Source organism: Podarcis tiliguerta (genome assembly GCF_965153285.1).
Source record: "Podarcis tiliguerta genome assembly, chromosome: 12".
Taxonomy (NCBI): domain Eukaryota; kingdom Metazoa; phylum Chordata; class Lepidosauria; order Squamata; family Lacertidae; genus Podarcis; species Podarcis tiliguerta.
Window position 1 is genome coordinate 5,659,450 of NC_139545.1, and position 22,748 is coordinate 5,682,197.

The following is a 22,748-nucleotide window of genomic DNA, read 5'->3' on the forward strand; positions in this document are numbered from 1 at the left end:
ACATTGCTTAAGAGGCTGTTATGTTCCCAATCTGTCGTGTGATTGCATCTCCACTGTGTATTTTCTCTCTGGCTCCTTCATCTGTTTTTCCTCTCTTCCTTCTCCCGTGAAGCCCCTTTTTGTGTTTGTTGCCATTTTTTATATAGTGCTTTTTTTTTTCCTTTAAAAAATGTTTAGGGGTACTCTCATTTTCCTACTCACATTGAAATACTGCCCCTCAATGAAGCCAAACTTAGAGTCACAAAATGTTTAGGGGGATGTGTACCCCTGCGTCCCCCCAGGAAAAAAGCCCTGGTTTTATAGCCTCTAGAGTCCATAGATACTTCCCCTTCCTTGCTTTTCATGCTGATTTTTTAAGAGCAGAACTGGCCAATGATATTTTGGCCCTGAGGCAGAGCAGCCCTCCCCAACCAAGATGTCTAGCACCCATCCCCGTTGTCATCCAGGGCAGGCAATTCCACAAGCGCCTCTCCCCACAAAGCAGTCAGAGGCAGCAACACTGTATGTGTCTGAATGCTTGTCATTGGGAACGATGAACAAAATCTTGTGACAGCACCGTCCTTAGTTTAACCGTGTGCAGAAATACTTCGCAGTTTTCCGCTTCAGCTTCATCGCATGGCCACAGCTTCTAGTGCTGGGGGGGGGGGGGACACACCTCTCTGTCCACTGACTCCACACTCTGTAATTATATATATCAGGTCCTCCCTTAAAGAGGGCACGTATTGCGGTGAGACCTGGAAAACCGACACCCTGTGTTGTAGGTGGGTACATTTGGACAGCCACAACACCCGATTGGTAGGTCCCTCGAGGCTGGGTTTAATCAGGCCAATGGGACGCTAGCCAAATGGATCAAGGGGACCTGTTTATGCCCATGCACGTGACCCAGAGCTTCCTCTTTCGGCGTGTGCATTCGGAACACCCGCCCGCCTCTCCCTACTTTTAGGGCTGTGCGCTTGACCTTGCTATGCCGTCATGTGTCATCTGTCATTGGGACAGGGGCACGGCAGGAATTTTCCCCACTTGGCTGATTGGCTGTGGCCATTTGGGTTTCGTCTGCCGCATAGCAAATCGTCACAACTTGTAAGGTTGTGGATAGGTTCTGGTTCAGGTGATGGGAGAACGTTCTCACCATCCCTATGTGAAGGCTATTCCGTTAAAGGAATCCAGGGACTCGATGGTTTGGTCAACCCCTCAGAGAGGGTTGTCCCCGTGCCTGACATTTGGGTGGTGGAGTTAGCCCATTCCCGGCTTTCCGCCTATCCAGATGTTCTCCCTTGGCTGACCTGTGCTAGAACCCTGGGTCAGCGCTACCTACATGGCAGGGAGCTAGTCGAACCAGAGCCTAGGCAACCAGTCACTTTCTGTAATCAATAAAGTTGTGGCCTAAATTCTGCCAGAAACCAAAATCAAAATTTGAGTCGTGTGAATTTATTTAGGGGGGAGGTTTCTGGATCCGAACACACAAACAATGGTACCTTGGTTTGCATATGTCTTGGTTTGCATACGTTTTGGATTACAAACATGTCAAACCCAGAAGTGCGTGTCCCAGTTTGCAACCTTTTTTTGGATTACAACCCATTTTTTTTGGATTACGCACAAATTTTGGGGGGAGGCCCCATTGGCGAAAGCACGCCTTGGGTTACATACTACCTGTTTTGGTTTATAAACGTACCTCCGTAACAGATTATGGTTGTAAACCAAGAGACCACTGTATCTACCATGTCACTGAACTTGACTTTTTTCTAGACTTAAAAGCTCCACACACATGTAATTTTGATCCAAATGTGGTCATTTGTAATCCATTTAAGCTTTTGCCTAGGTTTCGTTTGTCAGATTGATTAATTTGGCTCTTCTGTTTTCTTCTTTCAGTGTATTCATTCTTATTAATGGCACATTGCATTCAAAATAAAATCTGTGAACTGCTTCGGGAGGCTGAAAAGTGCTATATATAAATACATAAAACAAAATACAGTGGTGCCTCGCAAGACGAAATTAATTCGTTCCGCGAGTATCTTCGTCTAGCGTTTTTTTCGTCTTGCGAAGCAACCCGATTAGCGCTATTAGCGGTTTAGCGGCTATTAGCGGCTATTAAAGGCTTAAGGGATTAGCGGATTAGCTGCTAAAAGGCTATTAGCGGTTTAGCAGCTTAGAAAAAGGGGGTGGGGAGTGAAAAAAATCTCAAGACTCGCAAGACATTTTCGTCTTGCGAAGCAAGCCCATAGGGAAATTCGTCCTGCGAAGCGCATCGAAAAACGGAAAACCCTTTCGTCTAGCGGGTTTTCCGTCTTGCGAGGCATTCGTCTTGCGGGGTACCACTGTAATGATTATAAAAAGGGATAATAGGGCTGCATTGCCCTTGTATTAACTGACTGCCATATGGGGGAAAGGCAAGATCTATATTGGAAAAAATCAATAAATCAGCAAGTTAAAAAAATTACGCTGTGTTGAAAAAACTGGGCAGGTGCAAGTCAGTGGTAAGTGGTGAACCTTGCCTGCGGCTTATGGTTTGTCTAGCGTAACCCTGAGCCTTAGCTCAGATGCAATGACTAGTCCGTGGCTTAATTCCTTGAAGTGCAGCGGTAGAAAGACCACGAGAGGAGAGGAGCAGCAGGGATTTTTCCTCTGAGTGCCCGCGCACTCATGCGTTTTTGCGTAGCCATGGTTGCATGTGAACTGCGTCTGTGTGATTTGCAGTAGATTGGCAAGGATTTCTGATTCCCATTTGTTTAACAGTGGCAGCAATGAAGTGGGGCCCTGTCTCAGTTATACGGCTGAAATGAAGAAAGCCTGGAGATTTTAACAGGAGTGGATTTTTGTGTGGAACGACTATGTGCTCTATTCAGTTCTGTTACTTAAAACAAACCTCTGGAGTCCTAATTATTTAATCTGAAAGTTGCTTCTTTTGCACCAGGCCACCAGATTTCAGGCTCCTAGGAGAAAAACAAAGCAGGAGCCACAAGCCTGAAGTCTGCCTATAGAGCATTGATACTGTTATATAAGCATATTTAGTTTCAGCAGTGGAAAGGAAATTGTGCCTAAACCCTACTGTTTTTCCTAGCTTAGCCTCTTTTGCTCTGCTTAATATTTCTCTACCAACACTCTCTCCGGTCTCACCCAATTTATGTGGTTCCCCCACAGTCTTCTGTGATGTTTCTTAACTAGTATGGAGGAATATTCAAACAGCAGAGCCACATTGGAAGCAATCATGTTTGGTAACATGAAGTGCCTTAATTAACAAAGCTGTAGGAGTTCCCTGGTGGAGACTGTGAAACTACCAGAAACATAAATGAATTTTTCTTTATGTGGCTGAATATTCATTTCCATGCTCCTTTAATAACTTTTTATATAAAAAATGATAATGAAGAACAATTAAAAGTTTGTAAGAAAATGGAAAATATGATGTACGGCTTCACCTAGAGTAGATCATGATAATTTTTCAGCAAGTTAACTCACACAGGTGTGAGTGTGCCTTTTTTTTTTTGGTCTTTTGTTTTGAATACGAGTAAATGTAATGATTTAGCCACACTGTAGTCCAGCACACATTTTGACAGAGGGCAACATAGGAAATATCTGTTTGGGGTGTTTCCGATCATTGTTGCAGTTTTGACTGGCTCCGGTGTGCCAGATCAAGCAATGCCATCCATAAAGGACAAGGCACCTTCATATGCTCATATACAGATCTGGCCCAGTGCGGCCTAAGTTGCTATGCGGGGTGCCAAGAGGAGGTCTTCAACAATCCTCCTTGCTGAGACCCTTTAACTGACCATGCAGGGATTTTTCAGTTTTCTCTTGAGCTGTTGTGCTGGGCATATTGCATTTTCTGCATTGTCATAACACTCTACTGCAAGTGCAAAATCTAGTACAATGGCTTATTTCCTAATGTTCCTTACCATAGTCTGGATTCTGATAGCAAAAATAAAAATAGATTTGGTGGGAGCAGTTAGCAGCACCACTTTTCTTATACCACTCATCTCCCTGTCATTTTTAGTTAAACACAAAATAACACTATTTAAATCCACCAGTTCTACAGTATTTAAAACCAGTCTTTCTTTCTTTCTTTCTTTCTTTCTTTCTTTTTCTTTGTCTTTGTCTAATGACCTTGCAGACATTAAACAGGGGAGTGGATCATTTGGAATGGCACATCCACTGACGCTGCGTGCAGATACACAGCTACCTAGAATATTTGTTTTAATCAAGGGTAGCCAACATGGTGCCCTCTACAAGTCGTTTCAGTGCAATTTCCATCTTCCCGGCAACTGGTCATGTTGGCTGGCGCTGAAGGAAGTTGAACAACTTCTAGAGGGCATCGCCTTGGTCCCCCTGCTTTTAGTTGCGTTTTCAAAATGGAGCGGAAAACAAAAGGCAGTTTTGCAGGCACTGACATCAGTGAATGAAAGCTCTCTGACTAGCTCACAGTTGTGAGCCTTAATGAAGGGATGAAATATATTCAGGCACAGCTACAAAGGAACAACTCACTTAAACCATTTTAACACAGGGGATGTGGACTTGAAGGCAGCAAATACAGTCATAGCTCGGGATAAATATGCTTCAGGGTAAGTATTTTTGGGTTGCGCTCTGCGGCGACTCGGAAGTAATGGAGCACGTTACTTCTGGGTTTTGCCGCTCGCGCATGCGCAGACTGTCAAAATGATGTCATGCGTGGAAGCGGCGAAACGCAACCCGCACAGACGCGCAGTCGGGTCTTACGTTCTGTTCAGGATGCGAACAGGGCTCCGGAACGGATCCCATTCGCATCCCGAGGTATTCTGCTGATGGTGTCACTCAACTCTGGTGTTTTGAAGCTATATATTTGCTGGCATCGTCAATCATTTGTTGCAATAGAGCATGAAAAACATCCCAATATAATGGCAGATTACCAATATGGCCATTGCTTTAAATATCTATTGCTAAACTTGGTAATATATTTTTTTCTGGCTATTCATACTGCCAGCTTCCCGTGGCATTATAATAAAAGCGGGGATGTACTTTTTTGCCATTACATCAGAATTGCTAGCTGCGCTCCTCAGAATGAGGAGCCTTCCCTTAGTGCTGTAAATATGGACAGATGTTGAAAACTGTTTTGCATATCGATTACTCAGAGTGCCGTTTTATTTCCCATGTAAATTACGACAAAGTTTCGCAACCGGTTCTCAGATCGTCTTAATGGATTGCTGTAACCCTGCCTTATGAGACATGCAGACTCACTGCCACCATTAAATATTTTATCCACTCATGAAAAGTTAATATGCTGGACTAATGTGAGAACTAGCAAATGGAATTGTGAGAACCAAGACATTATAGAGTCTGTTGCCTTCTTCTCTGTCCTTTCATTTTACTTTGTCTCGTCATTTATTTTTATTACCCATTTCTATTATCTGTATCTAAATTGCCAACCAAATAGCACCTTCTGTTATGTAGGGCTTAATTTTTGTTACGAGAGAGTAGCAGGCATGAGGATGGAGGGATCTAATATCGGTAGTGATAGATACCATGCCTGCATTTTTTTGGCTCAGCCTTTTTATCATCTCTGCCATACTTGAGAACTGTTAGTTTTCCGCTGTGAAAGACTCTAAAGCAGAAGGGGTGAGTCATTCAATATGTACTATGTTCCTGAAGGGAATCTGCACAAGTGAAAAAGCAGAAATTGCAGAAGCGTTTCTTAGGTTACCTGCAGCTCTTTACCCATAGCATTTCGCAACTAGGTGTAGTTTAAACCTTTATTTTTGCAGCAGGGAGAAAATAATGCTTTGAGACACCAAGGGTGTTGATTTCTCAGCCACCACGGGCTGCTGAGTTTCTACCACTTTCTCCATCATCAAAGACTAGGAGCCAGAGATATTTGGCAAGTCTACTACCAGTGTTTCTGTTTAGTCGCCAGTTTGTCCTGTGCTGAAATTCCAGTGGTTGATGTTTGGCACATTTAAGAGATGAGAGCTTGGGTGTCTGGATGCTAGTACAGTGGTACCTCAGGTAAAGTACTCAATTCGTCCCGGAGGTCTGTACTTAACCTGAAACTGTTCTTAACCTGAAGCACCACTTTAGCTAATGGGGCCTCCCGCTGCTGCTGCACCACCAGAGCACAATTTCTGTTCTCATCCTGAAGCAAAGTCCTTAACCTGAGGTAATATTTCTGGATTAGTGGAGTCTGTAACCTGAAGCGTATGTAACCCGAGGTACCACTGTAGTAGAATGTTATCAGGACAGAGGCTTTACTTCACCCCCTGCACAATGTCCCCATATTAAGATGCTATTATATGGATTTTAAGGGGATGGGATCTTCAGAAACTATTTTTATTTATGTCATCTACATCTGTTCTTCCTTGAAGAATCTCATAGCAGCTTTCAGAGCCTCTCACAGCCATGAGATGTAGGTTAGGCTAAGAGTGGCTTTTCTAAGACAACCAAGACCATAGCAGAGCATGGGTTTGACCCATGGTTTTTCATATTGAAGCCTGACACCATGATCTAAGCAAGTCATAACCCCAGTGAGCATGGTATCGCTCCAGTATAACCCCTGCCCCAGCAAACATGGAGGACTTGTCTTTTTTTTAAAAAAATTAATATTTATTAGGAGTTTTATAGTTACAGAAAAAAAGTATAAGAAAAAAAAGAAGCAATAAAAAATTAACAAACAATACATCAAGAGTAGAAAGAAAAAACAATACATCAAAACAACAAGAAAAAACAAAAACATTTAAAAACGCATCCAGTTTCCATATCTTTATCTTCATTTACTTGTTTCCTCGACTTTCTCACACCTCCCTTTTTTGTATTCTAGTTCAAATTAGCTAATTCAGCAAATCCTTTCCCTCTTTCTCAATTTTTTGTTCTATAATTTATCTTAACACAGTCTAACTTTAAATTTTCCACTTTAGCCCATTAACAATCAGTTTTTGCTTAATTCTTTATAACATTTCTGCTAAAACCATATAACTTCATTCCAGCATTCTTCTAACATTCCTTAATTTTGCAGTATTTCTGTAAATATACTTTACATTTTTCCCAATCTTCTTCCATCGACTCTTCTCCCTGGTCCAAACATGGAGGACTTGTCTGCCCTCTTTAGGCTATGGAAGCCGCCTTCATCCTGCTGTCCTTCAGATGTTTTGGACTACAAGTCACATCGTCCTGGCAATGGTCAGAAGCGCTTTTCTAGGTCATTCAGAGACCCAGTGTCCAAATGGCTGCACACTTTGGCGGAAAAAGTCACTCGCCTTGAGTGACCTTGACTCTGCAGTTGTTAGTTCCCAATGCCAGAGGTGTGGGATCAGTTTCCGCAGTCAGCTGATGTTGATATATATTGTTGTTGTTGTTTAGTCGTTCAGTCGTGTCCGACTCTTCGTGACCCCCTGGACCAGAGCACGCCAGGCACTCGTGTCTTCCACTGCCTCCTGCAGTTTGGTCAGACTCATGTTTGTAGCTTCGAGAACACTGTCTAACCATCTCGTCCTCTGTCGTCCCCTTCTCCTTGTGCCCTCCATCTTTCCCAGCATCAGGGTCTTTTCCAGGGAGTCTTCTCTTCTCATGAGGTGGCCAAAGTATTGGAGCCTCAGCTTCACGATCTGTCCTTCCAGTGAGCACTCAGGGCTGATTTCCTTAAGAATGGATGCGTTTGATCTTCTTGCAGTCCACGGGACTCTCAAGAGTCTCCTCCAGCACCATAATTCAAAAGCGTCAATTCTTCGGCTATCAGCCTTCTTTATGGTCCAGCTCTCACTTCCATACATCACTACTGGGAAAACCATAGCTTTTACTATACAGACCTTTGTTGGCAAGGTGATGTCTCTACTTTTTAAAATGCTGTCTAAATGTTGATATATATATGCTCATAAATTTGCGCTGGTTGACAATTTGCTACCAAGACCAAGTTCAAGGAGTTGCTATTAGCAATCCAAAGCAGCACGCAGTCCGGCTGGAAATTGTGTTCCAATCTGCAAGCCAAGTACAGGACAGTCGTATGTGAAATCCTCCATCTCTAAAGACAACAAGTCATACTTCTCTGTCCTTCATCCACATTATTTACTGTTGCTGGAGAGGAGTGGGGTGGAGAAATACATGACATTACACCATGTTGCATATTTGCATAAATACATGTTATTGCAGAGCGAACGTGTTGAGGAGAGGGCAGAAATTATATGAGGACAGAGAACCGTGGGGTGGAGAGAGGATGTCATAGGGAATACCTCATTTATGTGAGTAAAATTGGGGGATGGGGAAGCCTGACCATTGAAATTGTACAGTGGTACCTCGGGTTACATACACTTCAGGTTACAGACTCTGCTAACCCAGAAATAGTACCCTAGGTTAAGAACTTTGCTTCAGGATGAGAACAGAAATCATGCTCCTGCTGCGCAGCAGCAGCAGGAGGCCCCATTAGCTAAAGTGGTGCTTCAGGTTAAGAACAGTTTCAGGTTAAGAACGGACCTCCGGAACGAATTAAGTACTTAACTGGAGGTACCACTGTAATCTGGATATTTTCTTCCTTCCTTCCTTCCTTCCTTCCTTCCTTTCTTTCTTTCTTTCTTTCTTTCTTTCTTTCTTTCTAGTAGAAACATTGATTGGGTTGTTTCCCAACAATTACCGAAGGCTAGAAGCTTGTGGTTTTGCTTTTTAATGAAAGGTGAGGTTCTCAGGATCCAACTCAAACCCACCATCCAGTTAGATGTGATGTTAGCAGCGGCATTTTTTTGTTTTATAATGCAGTTGCAACCATCCCGATTTCCCCTATGGTTTTGGGCCAAGGCTTAAAAAGACAAAAGCCATTTTATGCTCAGCTGTAGTCAGAGCTATATCAGGTGAAAATGTTTTCACTTCTCAGCTATGTTGAAAGGACTGCTTGGTGCATAAACCAAACTTTTCTATCTCTAGTGCTCTAGACAATCCTTTTAATTGTTCTGCAGATAGCTCTCACAAAGCCTACATATCACTTCAGTTTCCAAAAATGCTAATTTGGAAACTAAGGTGGGATTTAGTGCAGGAGTGCAGTTAATTTTTGTATTTATAATATCTAAAGATTGCATAATGACTATAACATTTAGTGTGTCTCACTTCAGGCTATTTATATTCTTTTGTGCATATTAGTATGGTGGTTTTCAAAGCCTGTTCTTAGGGAACCCTGGGTTCCTTGGAAGATTATCAGGGAATTCCCTGAAAGACTCTACAATTTTCTCTGGCAATGACTGCTGCAGAGGAGGGTTGTGTACCTTCTAGGGCACAGATCTTCCAAGCAAATTCGATGGTGCCCAGCATACCTGGGTGGTAGTGGGCATAAACTGAGAATGTCTAATGTCCCGGGTTTCTCTGTAATGAGTATGGAGTTTGTTTTTTGCTAAAAATGTACAAGGCTTCATCAGCAAACAAACTAGTATGCAAATAGTTGCCTGAACTAAAGGATATAAGTTGGAAAACCACTGCAGTCATGGACACTGGTGAATGTGGTAAGAACCTACAAAGTATGTGTATGTGTGCTTTTGTATTACAGTGGTACCTCGGGTTAAGTACTTAATTCGTTCCAGAGGTCCGTTCTTAACCTGAAACTGTTCTTAACCTGAAGCACCACTTTAGCTAATGGGGCCTCCTGCTGCCGCCGCACCGCCGGAGCATGATTTCTGTTCTCATCCTGAAGCAAAGTTCTTAACCTGAGGTACTATTTCTGGGTTAGCAGAGTCTGTAACCTGAAGCGTATGTAGCCTGAAGCGTATGTAACCGGAGGTACCACTGTATTAACATGTTATGGTGGCCTGATTTCCACTTAGTACAAAGCTATGGTTTAGTCTGACGATCTTTACCATAGTTTATTGGCTGCTAATAAATGACTTTCATAAGCCATTGTTTGTTGTTGGTTAACCATGGTTTGACATTACATGCGAACCCACTCCTCATCCGTGTGCCAGAAGCAGACGCAGAGGTTGCTGTCACCATAGATCTGTTCAGAGTGTTGCTTTGGCTGAAGCAAATTAGGAACATCGCTTCAAAGTTAACCCCCTTCAAAGTTAACCAATATGATTTAACCATTGTTAGAAGGGGAACAAAAATAATTTATCCTGTTTGAAGCTTGTCTGACATTGACCCTCCTGCTTATTTTATTTATGTGTACCTTATTCCTCAATTGGCCACTGTTTGGGTACTAAGGGAGATTTTGTTCTCTCTTTGTGAACTTCCTTGAGAGGGCTCTTTGCCTTGAAAGGTAGTATATCATATTGAAATAAGTTGAACTCTGTTTATGATGCTTACTGAGAAGACAAGGCTATTCCTGTTACAAACTTTCAGTTCTTTTTTCCTGTTTCAGATTGTATTAGAAAACAGCAGCCGTGAAGACAAGCATGAGTGCCCTTTTGGTCGAAGTAGTATCGAATTAACAAAGATGCTGTGCGATATCCTGAAAGTAGGAGAGTTACGTAAGTATCACCTGTGCATTGTAAGCAAGCATAGTCTGGTGAACTGCATCACAACATTTCCTACAGACTCCACCCACTGACCCTGGGTTCAAAATTAGCAGGGCACCAGGCACATTTTGCACCTAAAGGTTTTCCTTTTGCGAGCACCTCAAAAAGTATGGGTGCCATTTTTTGTGTGGGTGCTTTGAAGCCTCAAAGTAACAATAGACAATATGTTAAGTAGTTGAACAATAAAAAGTAGAGTGTTTTGAAAACAGCCCCCCCCCCCCAAGGACTGGAATTTCAATGAATTTTAATGACTCCCCCCCCCCCGCCCCATGCTGCAGTGCCATACATACTAAACTTGTGCATTGCCAAATATCATAGCTTTGGGTGTCATTTTCAGTTTTTGCTTTTTAAAAACTTATTAAAATACTTAACTACCATCTGTGATGCGGGCATCTCAAAGCAACATACAGCAAATCATAAAATACAATAAAAAATACAGCTAAAACAATCAGAAACAATTACTGACGATCTAGTGGCTCCCAAAAGTATTCTACAGTGGTGGACATCAGTAGCCAGCAATAAACGGTAGGTTTTGCAGGTTCCAGTTTCTCTAAGTATTTAATCCAGTGGGTCTCTCTCCATACTTCACCCTGCTGCTGCTTCTACTGCTGCCATCATGCTGGGAAACAAGCCAGGGTTTGGCTTGCTGTGACCTCTGAACCCAGGCTCGTGGCTTGTTTCCACCAAAACACCAAGTCCCAAACAAGCCTTGGTTACCACTCAGAGGCTGGGATGTCACAGCAAACCAGACTGTCAAACAACAGGAGAGAAGGAGGGTGAGAACCTTTCAGCAGTGGGAGCCAGCATGTTCACTATCAGCTGGAGTGGGAGGGTACCTTCTTCAGCCCAAGGGATGCAGCTGCTCATGAGGAATCTTGCCGGAGTTATATGCCAGTGGCAAAAGTGGGTTGGGCCTGTTACGGTAAAATCTGGGTGCGAGGCTGCTCTGCCACCCAGCTCGTCGGACTAACTCCGCGGGTCCCTGCGGAGGAAAATGAGTACAGCCGGAGACAGGAGCAAACTGCAGAAGATCCAAGTTTATTGCGCAACAGGTTGAAGGCGAGATTGAACAGCGAGAAAGGGGTGACATGAACTTTTGAAACTTCCCTCCATGTCCCAGAATACAGTGCAGAATACATCCCAGTTACATCATGAATACATTAAGAAGAGGTTGGGTTACACAGATTACATCATGAATATATTAAGAAGAGGTTACACAGGATTAACATATGGAGGAGGGAGGGGGGAATATGCAGAGCTGGAGATATGCGCAGATAAGCACATCCTGGGTACCGGTGATGAGAAGACAATGGTCCATGTATGCATAGTCTGCCACCTGGCATTGCCCAGAGGAAAGGCTTGGCAGAGTGATTTGACAGGATTAGGGTCTTGACACCTTGCTTGAGGGATTATGGAGGACAGGGGAGGTGTCATGGAGTCCTAGAGAAATTGAGCAAATTGGCACGTTGATTTTCTATGAATTTTATAGATTTTAGTCCCTTTTGACATTGACAATTGGAAATAAATGGATATATTGTAGCGAAGGAGGTGAAGAAGACATGCCCCCCCCCCTTTCCGTATCAGGCCAGAAATAGAAATGGGGAGAATGACAGGCGTGGTTCTCATTTCTGTGCAATCTGCCACATTCCAGTCACATCCGGGCAAACACAGGGTGCTACCTCTGTTCAAAGACACAGCAAAAGCACTTCCAGAGGATCAGAGTAGGGCTCACAGGAGGTCCTGGGGGCCAAATAGAGAGGGGCAGAGGGCAGCAAATGTTCCCCAGGCCTGCAGTTCCCCAGCCCTGCATTAAACCATAGTTTGTTTTTAGCAAGCAACCATGGTGTGCGAACCGGGTCACAGTATCTGCTCAGTCCAATGTTTAATGTGGTCATTTTATCTGCTCACTTAATATCATGTTAAAGGTGCTAAGATACTGTGTCAAATTTTCCTGTAGTTTTAGGAATGCAATGCATATTGGTGTGAGTAAAAGGACAAGGCAAAGGAATTCATGAGCCCAAGGCTTTCTCTTGCTATTCCTCCTTCGACTTGCTGGGCACAATGGTCAACTTTCTGTAGGCCCATAAGAGGTGTGTTTTTTTGTTAGTTCTCTAAGAATGTGGAAACCATTTGGAAATTTGATGAATTCTATTCCGGAGCATTTTCCAGAACTGCAGTAAATGCCACACATTCGAGCTGTTTTCATTTATGGCCCAATTCGAGCAACTTGGGGGATAGCATTGACATCTTTAATGCACAATACTTTACGATCTAGTTTTTCTGTTTAGATCTTTGTTTGGCATTAACAGGGAGTGCATTGCATAGAATAACCACAGCATAGAATTATTTACAAGCAAACTATATTCCTTCCAAAGAAAATATGTAGTTTTGATGTATCAGGTGCTCTGTGTTCCACAAACACATACATCTGATTTGTTATGCTGAGCTGTGAGAACTGTCACTTTTAGGAGAGTTTACAGAATGATTCCTTCTATTGACAATAAAGGCTGTATTGCTCAATAAAATCTGCAATCCTGAAGTAATCTGTCACAGTCTAGCACAAAGGTATATAGCTGACAGTTTAGACGCTTAATATTTCAAAATATGTATTTATGCCACAATCGCTCCTCCTGTAGAAATTCATAGCTTTCTGGTGTTGCACAGGAATGCACTTTTAAAAATAACTTCTGAAATACATAATTTAAAAGACACTATGAGTTCCTTCCGTCTTGTGGAATAGTTAATGATCAAAACTTTGTTAAAGTGCAAAGTTGGTGATTCAGCCTTCAAAAAATAATATGCAATCTAGTGCTTGCCATAAAAACATTATTAAAACTGTTAGAATTGTATTTAAATGCCATAAGACACCAAGAGCCATATCAGGGTTTTTTTACTGTCCGCACCAATATGTATTTAAAAGTGCAATGCATGTTGCAATACTTCATTGCGTTATTTGAAAGGTACATAGACCATTCAGCTTATTTCCTACACTCTACAAACTGTAGCTGCAAATATACTGTAAGATCAGTGGCAGGTACCATGGATAGTGGCACTCAACCACCTTACTAAATGTTGTGGGTTCAAGATCCGGTTGACCTAGATGGAGTCTCCTTCTTTGGAGGTCTTTAAGCAGAGGCTTGACAACCATATGTCAGGAGTGCTCTGATGGTGTTTCCTGCTTGGTAGGGGGTTGGACTCGATGGCCCTTGTGGTCTCTTCCAACTCTATGATTCTATGATTCTAGATGGTTTTTGCAAAGTGAGCCTCATGGTTGGGTGCAGGGAGGCTGTCAATAGTTTTGGGGGAAGGGGTTAGACACTGAAGATGGTGGTTGGTTGTGCTGCTGGTCAGATCAGTACTTGACGTGAATGAAACTCTTGTGGTTTTATCACATTGCTTGCTATGAATTGAACGGATATACCAAACTTCTGAGCGAATTTGTGACATACTGATCTTAGCGTGTAGCCACAGGCCTACATCCGAATTCAAAGGCCTAACTGTATTTTACCTTTAAATGCACGGTTGCCACTATTTTCTCCTCCCATCTCTTGGCAATCTTTAGTTACATCAGACATGTAACATGACATCATAATGCTCAGCATTTCCTTGCTCACCTGCAGCCAGTTAAGTGGGACCTGAGAAACAAGGAGAGCTGGGTTGGTGATTTAAGGTAATTTAAGCTTGGCGTTTAAGGTAATACATAGTTCAGCCCTGACAGACTATCAGAAACAATTACCCTGCAGCATTTGCAATGGAATACTTAAACTGTAAGTGGTGGAGCAGCGGGTGGCGCTGTGGTCTAAACCACAGAGCCTAGGGCTTGCCAATCAGAGGGTTGGCGGTTCGAATCCCCACGACGAGGTGAGCTCCCGTTGTTCGGTCCCTGCTCCTGCCCACCTAGCACTTCGAAAGCACGTCAAAGTGCAAGTAGATAAATAGGTACCGCTCCGGCGGGAAGGTAAACGGTGTTTCTGTGCGCTGCTCTGGTTCACCAGAAGCGGCTTAGTCATGCTGGCAACATGCTGTACGTCGGCTCCTTCGACCAATAAAGTGAGATGAGCGCCGCAACCCCAGAGTTGGTTACGACTGGACCTAATGGTCAGGGGTCCCTTTACCTTTTACCTTACTTAAACCGGAAGTGGCAGAGCTGCTATGCCACACTCACTCTTGGTCAAAAAAGCCCTTTGAATTTGCCGTCTGTGTTTGGGCTTCCATCTTGACTCTCGTCACTCAGTTTTGGCTCTTTGCTATTGTTGTTAATCCTTTTATGTAAGTTAAAGTTCCTCTGCCTGTGGTTCTATGATATCTGCAGCCTGGTGTTTGCAGCCTAATCTGCGAAACCACCAAGGGTAAGTCAAGATTGGCTGCTGGAGGTCCCTTGAACTGTGGAATAATTATTGTGATAGCTGCTTTCCCTAGCACAGCCTTAACATTCGAGTGACAGGAGCTGCTTTGTAGCTAAGAGCATGCCAGCATAGTTTTTGAGTATGTTGAATTAAGACAGATGTTCAGCTCTGAAAGATTCCCCCACTGGTAGCGTTTACCCCTTTAAAAAGATCTGTATTTAACTTTTATTACGAGCCATGCAGGGTTATGTGACTCATGTTGTTCATATTCTTTAAGGAGGCCTTTTTGTGTGTGAGCAAACATATTTTAGCATTTGCTTTTTCTTCTAATGTGGAGGGATTACATTCTGATAGGCATTCATGGTTAGCCCTGTTAAGCATTTTAGCTCTGTTTATTGACAAAGCAGCTTTTACAGGCGAGGATATTGTGATAGCCAAGAAGGAAATGTGGAAGCAATCGTTTATTTTACATTAACCACAGAAAGCCAGGTCATTTGAGCCCAGAAAACTGTGGTTAGTATTACTTATGGTTAATATCAAGCCAGCTAATGTCAAACCATTGTTACTCAAGCAGACTTGTTTATACTAACCATAGTTAATAACAATTAACCACAGTTCTGAGTCCAGAGAACACAACATACTCTGGTTAATCTAAAGCTGAAGTGAAAATCCCACATTGCGGCTGCTTTGTATTCACGTGGAAAACACAATCCTATCTCTTACCAAATAATGTTTATTTTTGATTTTTTAATGCAAATTGTAGGCAGGTGTTTCTTAATACAACTGGTATTGATTCTCTTAGAAGTACCCAGGGAGGTCCTTCAGATGTGGCCAAAGACTTGAGCAACTGCAGGGTGTTTTCCCCCTTGTTGCTTTAGTGATATTGTCATTACCAATGCTCAGTTTCAAAAGTGGTTTGTTATAAGTTGAAAGGTTCCTTGGACTCACCAAACAAGTTGCACTGTTCTGTGGATCCCAACGTAAAAACACAGTTCAGCCCAGACACTGAGGTCCAGCTCCAAGAGCTTTCTGGCGGTTCCCTCCCTGCAAGAAGCGAGGTTACAGGGATCCAGGCAGAGGGCCTTCTCGGTAGTGGCACCCGCCCTGTGGAACGCCCTCCTGTCAGATGTTAAGGAAATAAACAACTATCTGACTTTTAGAAGACATCTGAAGGCAGCCGTGTTTAGGGAAGTTTTTAATGTTTAACAGACTATTGTATTTTAATATTTTGTTGGAAGCCGCCCAGAGTGGCTGGGGAAACCCAGCAAGATGGGTGGGGTATAAATAATAAACTATTATTATTACAGTGGTACCTCAGGTTACAGATGCTTCAGGTTACATATGCTTCAGGTTACAGACTCCGCTAACCCAGAAATAAGACCTCGGGTTAAGAACTTTGCTTCAGGATGAGAACAGAAATCGTACCTTGGCAGCAGGAGGCCCCCGTTAGCTAAAGTGGTACCTCAGGTTAAGAACAGTTTCAGGTTAAGAATGGAGCTCCAGAATGAATTAAGTACTTAACCCAAGGTACCACTGTACAACAAAATAGCTGAAATATTTATACAAGCAGCAGTGCTATATGAGAGAGCAGATGAAGTCTTTGAAAGAATCTTCAAGAAAACTTGCCATTTTCCTTCCTTGCATTTATCAGTAGTCCATTTGACAACAGTGCTTAGCTTTGAAGTATCAGGAAATTAACAGGGAATATATTGCTATATTTCTTTGCCAACAGATCCCTTTGCCCATAAAAATAATGTAAATGAGTAACTGGAGGAGCTAGAACTGTACAGTGAAACCAGCTCTGCAATTAGGGCAGAATACTTAACTGTGGGCCACTGGTGTTCTAGTCCACTTTGAAGTTTCATCTATCACTTTTTCTCTGCCTAAACGTTCTTGCTAATGAAAGGCTTAAGAAAATTAGCTCCTAACAATTAAACTTTGCTTGCCCTTCTCAGAGATCCGTAGATCAGTTTAAACCATGACCAGGAAAAGCTACAAGCCCCCAGGCTTTTGCAGGCTTTTAAAGAAGTCAGCTGAACTTTCAGTCCTGCTGGCTCAGTAAAACAGAGGTCAGTGTGGCATTTTGGAACTGTATTATGGTTTGGCTCTAATTATAATGGGAAGAGACCTGGAGGGCCATCTATTTTTGGTATTTAAGTCGTATGTTGTATTCCCTGCACAGGTAGGAGGATTGTTGCAGGAACTGCAAAACGGGAAATGATTATTTTTTGAGAGCAATAAATTGCACACGCAGCTGAAAAGATTCAGTGCTTAGTGGCCTTTGGCCTTTGAACACATTTGGAAATATTTGCAGATATTAAACACATTACAGGGTTGTAGGGACCTGCTCCATCACCACCCTGCTCTGTGTCTTCATGTTCAGCCTGACATCTGAATGGGGCTTACAGATGCACATCTGATAATGGGCAATCCTTACAGAACATAATATGTGAATTGAATGAAGGTCAGGAAGGAATATGAATGAATGAATTTATTAATACGGTCACAGACCAGCTTCAACACACACAATATCACAAATCATAAAAAATATCAGAAATACAAAGGACAGTATGACGATGACAAGGATTTAAATATAAAAATTAAAATTAATTGTTAACGTGCCCCCTGTAATTAACATTTAGGGGATTGGGCGTTATGGGATACCACTTGCTTTCTGCGATTAATTGCAGACGCACAGAATTTAGCTACATTTAATGTAGTCTTGGGCTTCTTGTCCTCTAGCAGTAGTTTTAGACTATGGTATTCCGATTCTTTCCTAAACTTTCCTTGGGCAAAAAAAATGAGAGGCTTGGGCAAAAAAAATGAGAGGCACAAATACAAGATGGGTGACACCTGGCTTGAGAGCAGTACATGTGAAAAGGATCTAGGAGTCTTGGTTGACCACAAACTTAACATGAGCCAACAGTGTGACGCGGCAGCTAAAAAAGCCAATGCAATTCTGGGCTGCATCAATAGGAGTATAGCATCTAGATCAAGGGAAGTTATAGTGCCACTGTATTCTGCTCTGGTCAGACCTCACCTGGAGTACTGTGTCCAGTTCTGGGCACCACAGTTCAAGAAGGACACTGACAAACTAGAACGTGTACAGAGGAGAGCAACCAAAATGGTCAAAGGCCTGGAAACAATGCCTTATGAGGATCGGCTAAGGGAGCTGGGCATGTTTAGCCTGGAGAAGAGGAGGTTAAGGGGTGATATGATAGCCATGTTCAAATATATAAAAGGATGTCACATAGAGGAGGGAGAAAGGTTGTTTTCTGCTGCTCCAGAGAAGCGGACACGGAGCAATGGATACAAACTACAAGAAAGAAGATTCCACCTAAACATTAGGAAGAACTTCCTGACAGTAAGAGCTGTTTGACAGTGGAATTTGCTGCCAAGGAGTGTGGTGGAGTCTCCTTCTTTGGAGGTCTTTAAGCAGAGGCTTGACAACCATATGTCAGGAGTGCTCTGATGGTGTTTCCTGCTTGGCAGGGGGTTGGACTCGATGACCCTTGTGGTCTCTTCCAACTCTATGATTCTATGATTCTATGATAAACTTTTGCAAAACAGGTGTAATAAAAGTCAAACGTATATCCTCATAAAGACGACAATGTAATAGTACATGTGAAGCAGTTTCAACTTCCAACGAGCCACAAGGACAGACCCGTGTTGTGTATAGTTTACCCTCAAATCTGCCCTGAAGTAAGGCAGAAGGGAGAACGTTAAATCTGGAAGGAATATGTAGGCATGAAGTATCCTGCCTAGCATTCCATATATGCACTTAGATTTTGTTTTGTTTTGCAAACGTGAAGATCCAAGGCTAGAAACAGAACAAGATAATTGCCTTTAGATTGCACTTAGCCAGGACTAATGTTTCACATTGAGTTCAATGGAACCCAAGTGTAACTAATGCTGCGTGCCTTCCCAATTTTATTCACCCACTCCATTCCACAAACCGCTGGGTTTTGCCTTGATCTAGGTCTTAAGGTTCATACACAAGTTCAAGTAGTTTGACAGAGAAACTAGCTCACTTGGTAGAGCACAAGACTCTTAATCTCAGGGACACGGGTTCAATCCCCACATTGAGCAAAAGATTCCTGTATTTCAGGGGGTTGGACTAGATGAGTGTCGTGGTCCCTTCCAACTCTATAATAATTTTATGATTCTGTAATTTCACTCTGGGAGTTGGAAAAGATTCTTTTGGTGCCTGCATAGATGCAGACTGATCATGATATTTGTGTGGAGAAAGAATTCTAGCTGAGCTCACATTGTCGAGTAATCCTGTTTCAGCACCCTCGACCCCACCTAGGTTGCATGCTATGGGATTTGGCACTCTTTGAGTCATCTAAAGCAGTGTTCCCCAACCTTGGGCCTCCAGCTGTTTTTGGACTACAACTCCCATCATCCCTCGCTAGCAAGACCAGTGGTCAAGGATGATGGGAGTTGTAGTCCAAAAACAGCTGGAGGCCCAAGGTTGGGGAACACTGATCTAAAGCATGAGCACCGTTCCAGAGTATTTTTCGTTTTCATGTATATTATATCTCTTCAAAAAAAGATTGATTAATGAAGAAATTAAATATCTTTCTACTTACGAGTGTTGAACTAATTGGCTGATGAAGAATTCAATGGAACAGTAGTTGTTATCCAGAAACACTTTTCAGCAGAGTTCAGAGTTGGACATCAGAATTGGACATTTGCTGATTATACAAAGCTTCACAGCTTGCTCTCCGCCAGGTAAAGTCTGGCACCATGATCCATTTAAGGACTTTCAGAGACTTCAGTTTGTTAGTTTTGATGTTTTTCACATTGTAATTGTTTCTGGCCATTGTGTTGCTTTTGATATTGCTGAATCTGATTGTGATGTGCTGTGGTCTGGATAATCAGTGGCCTTTTGGTCCCTTTAGTGGAAAGATTCTGTCGTAATACTCATAGTATTAGATGGTTCCATCTGTCATAGAATCATAGAGTTGGAAGAGACCACAAGGGCCATCGAGTCCAACCCCCTGCCAAGCAGGAAACACCATCAGAGCACTCCTGACATATGGTTGTCAAGCCTCTGCTTAAAGACCTCCAAAGAAGGAGACTCCACCACACTCCTTGGCAGCAAATTCCACGGTCGAACAGCTCTTACTGTCAGGAAGTTCTTCCTAATGTTTAGGTGGAATCTTCTTTCTTGTAGTTTGGATCCATTGCTCCGTGTCTGCTTCTCTGGAGCAGCAGAAAACAACCTTTCTCCCTCCTCTATGTGACATCCTTTTCTATATTTGAACATGGCTATCATATCACCCCTTAACCTCCTCTTCTCCAGGCTAAACATGCCCAGCTCCCTTAGCCGTTCCTCATAAGGCATCGTCAAAGTACCCTTCTTCCCCAATCAAGTACCCATCTTGCTGGAACTCAAGCAACTAGCCACTGTACTAAGCTTGAGCAACTCTTCTCCCCATCTTTCACTTTTCTTCCTAATCTCTTGCACAGGCAGCCGACACCTCTGTAGTAAATCCTGGACTGCTGAGATGAGAGAGGGAGGGAACCAACAGTAACACAAAGCCCTCACTTCCTTTTCTCCCTTGGAAGTTGCTGTTTTAGTGGCAAGACCAAGAAACAAATCAGGAGAGTTGTACTGCCCCTGCATTTTTTGAGAGCTATGCCTGATTGGCCAGGCATTGGTCACCACCCAAATAGTAACGTTCAGTTGAAAACAGGATGTACCAGGCAAACTACACCTTGGTTCATATGCTCCAGGCAGTGACCTTCATGAGATGGAGTAGTGAGCAGTGGAATCCCTGGTTCATGCATTGTTTGATGTTTGTGGGCAAGAGGAAGGTATCGGCATGCTCTTTCTCTATGCAAAGGCCCCCAGAGTCATTAAGGTATGAGCAGGGATGTTCTGGAAGAACAAAAGCCCCATGGTTAGCCTGGCAAGAGTGTCATCTGCCGAGGCAGCTACCACCTGGCATGGAGGAAGGAACAGATTGTGGAAAGGGCAACCAGGGGACATACACTGAATATGAAGACAGCTACTTATCTGACAGGGACGCGGGTGGCGCTGTGGGTAAAAGCCTCAGTGCCTAGGGCTTGCCGATCGAAAGGTCGGCGGTTCGAATCCCCGCAGTGGGGTGCGCTCCCGTTGTTCGGTCCCAGCGCCTGCCAACCTAGCAGTTCGAAAGCATGTCAAAGTGCAAGTAGATAAATAGGGACCGCTTACTAGCGGGAAGGTAAACGGCGTTTCCGTGTGCTGCGCTGGCTCACCAGAGCAGCGATGTCACGCTGGCCACGTGACCCGGAAGTGTCTCCGGACAGCGCTGGCCCCCCGCCTCTTAAGTGAGAAGGGCGCACAACCCTAGAGTCTGTCAAGACTGGCCCGTACGGGCAGGGGTACCTTTACCTTTACCTTACTTATCTGACAGGTCACCTGTATGGGAACATAACTGATCAACCCACTTAGAATGACACAAACAGGCTACTGTAATGAAATTAATAGAAGAGATTTAATTTGAGGTCAGGCTCCCCAATACTGGCACTAGAATAGTCCCATATTTTCCATATACAGTGGTGCCTCGCAAGACGAAAAGAATCCGTTCCGTGAGTCTCTTCGTCTAGCGGTTTTTTTGTCTTGCAAAGCAAGCCCATTAGCGGATTAGCGCTATTAGCGGTTTAGCGGCTATTAGCGGCTATTAAAGGCTTAAGGGATTAGCTGCTAAAAGGCTATTAGCAGCTTAGTGCCTTAGAAAAAGGGGGTGGGGAGCGGAAAAAAACCCCCAGGAATCGCAAGACATTTTCGTCTTGTGAAGCAAGCCCATAGCAAATTCGTCCTGCGAAGCACCTCCAAAACGGAAAACCCTTTCGTCTAGCGGGTTTTCCGTCTTGCGAGGCATTCGTCTTGCGGGGCACCACTGTACCTTTTTTTTGCCGTGTGTAACACGCCCCCATGTATAATTCAAAAAAATAAATAAATGGGGGGAATTGCCCAAAGTTGTTGTTGGGGGGGGGGGTCATCACCACCAATCACTATACAACCTGCCCACCGATGCAAATTACACACATTGACACGGCCACAAATCGTCTGCACGCTCCGCCAAAAGCCCAACTGACCACTTGATGCAACTACAGCCGACTGCACGCACGCCTCAAGGCTGCCATAAGTCAATGTCAAATTGCTGCAGCCACAGCCAATCGTCAGCAGGCCTTGCTGCACCAACCAATCACACGCCCAATCGCCTCTGACAATCTCCTGCTGGCTGCTGCCACCAATCGCCCGTCCCCCCTGTGCTATCCGCAATTTTTGCCTATTCTAAGAAAAAGCTTTCGTCTTATACACGGAAAAATACGGTGATATATTAGCTAAGACTATAGGGGGGTTTTTTTGTTTCTTTAATCGTGTGAAAATTGCTTGCAGAAATGTGTGCTTCTGTGCATGTCTAAAATGCTTACCCATCAGTTGTCTACCACTTTTCAACTTTAATCTAAAAACAGAGGAAGGCTAGTTCTTCTGATTCATAGGAGGCAGCTTCCAGAATTTGGTTTAGTGCCTACATGTTTGCAAAATCACTACAGACCGAGGATTTATTTCACATTCCCAGCTTCTGGCGGAAGGGGAGAGGGAATGCTCTGCTATTAAACTGGCAAGGCAGTAAAGGGCTTTCCACACTGAGTGCTAAAACAAAATGCTCCTTCGCTCCATGCTATTGCCTAACCATTATTCAGCCAGCCTTTATATTCGTAGAGGAGGACTTATGTTTAATGACCGAAGTCAAAGATGAAAATATTTCTAATATAAAAATATTTTTACGCTCAAGCTTAATTAGAGTTTTCTTGAAAATGGAGGTCTGCTACCAGCCATGAATCTAGTGGAAATTCTTTTCTCATTCGGTAGCAGTGGAGGAAGACTGAATAATAACATGGGAGTTTTATTAGCAGGACAATCTTCTCCCTTAAAAAAAAACAAAAACCATTTTCA

General features: G+C 43.3%; 2 protein-coding genes across 8 annotated transcripts in view; both read left to right on the plus strand.

The window, feature by feature from the left end:
• LOC310661335 (uncharacterized protein) overlaps positions 1-22,748 on the plus strand; it is a gene marked incomplete at its 3' end in the record, with an annotated part of 330,664 nt that overhangs the window by 219,367 nt on the left and 88,549 nt on the right. The gene's annotated exons all lie outside the window — the stretch shown is intronic.
• The window catches only part of ELMO1 (engulfment and cell motility 1), a 314,930-nt gene that overhangs the window by 153,485 nt on the left and 138,697 nt on the right, over positions 1-22,748 (plus strand). For 6 of the 7 annotated variants that reach the window (XM_083407049.1, XM_083407043.1, XM_083407046.1 and 3 more), the window contains one exon: positions 10,289-10,397. In XM_083407049.1, the coding sequence (XP_083263175.1) occupies positions 10,289-10,397 (109 nt within the window). Of the gene's footprint in view, positions 1-10,288; positions 10,398-14,091; positions 14,116-22,748 lie in introns of those variants that run through there. The other variant, XM_083407052.1, reaches the window with a different exon arrangement.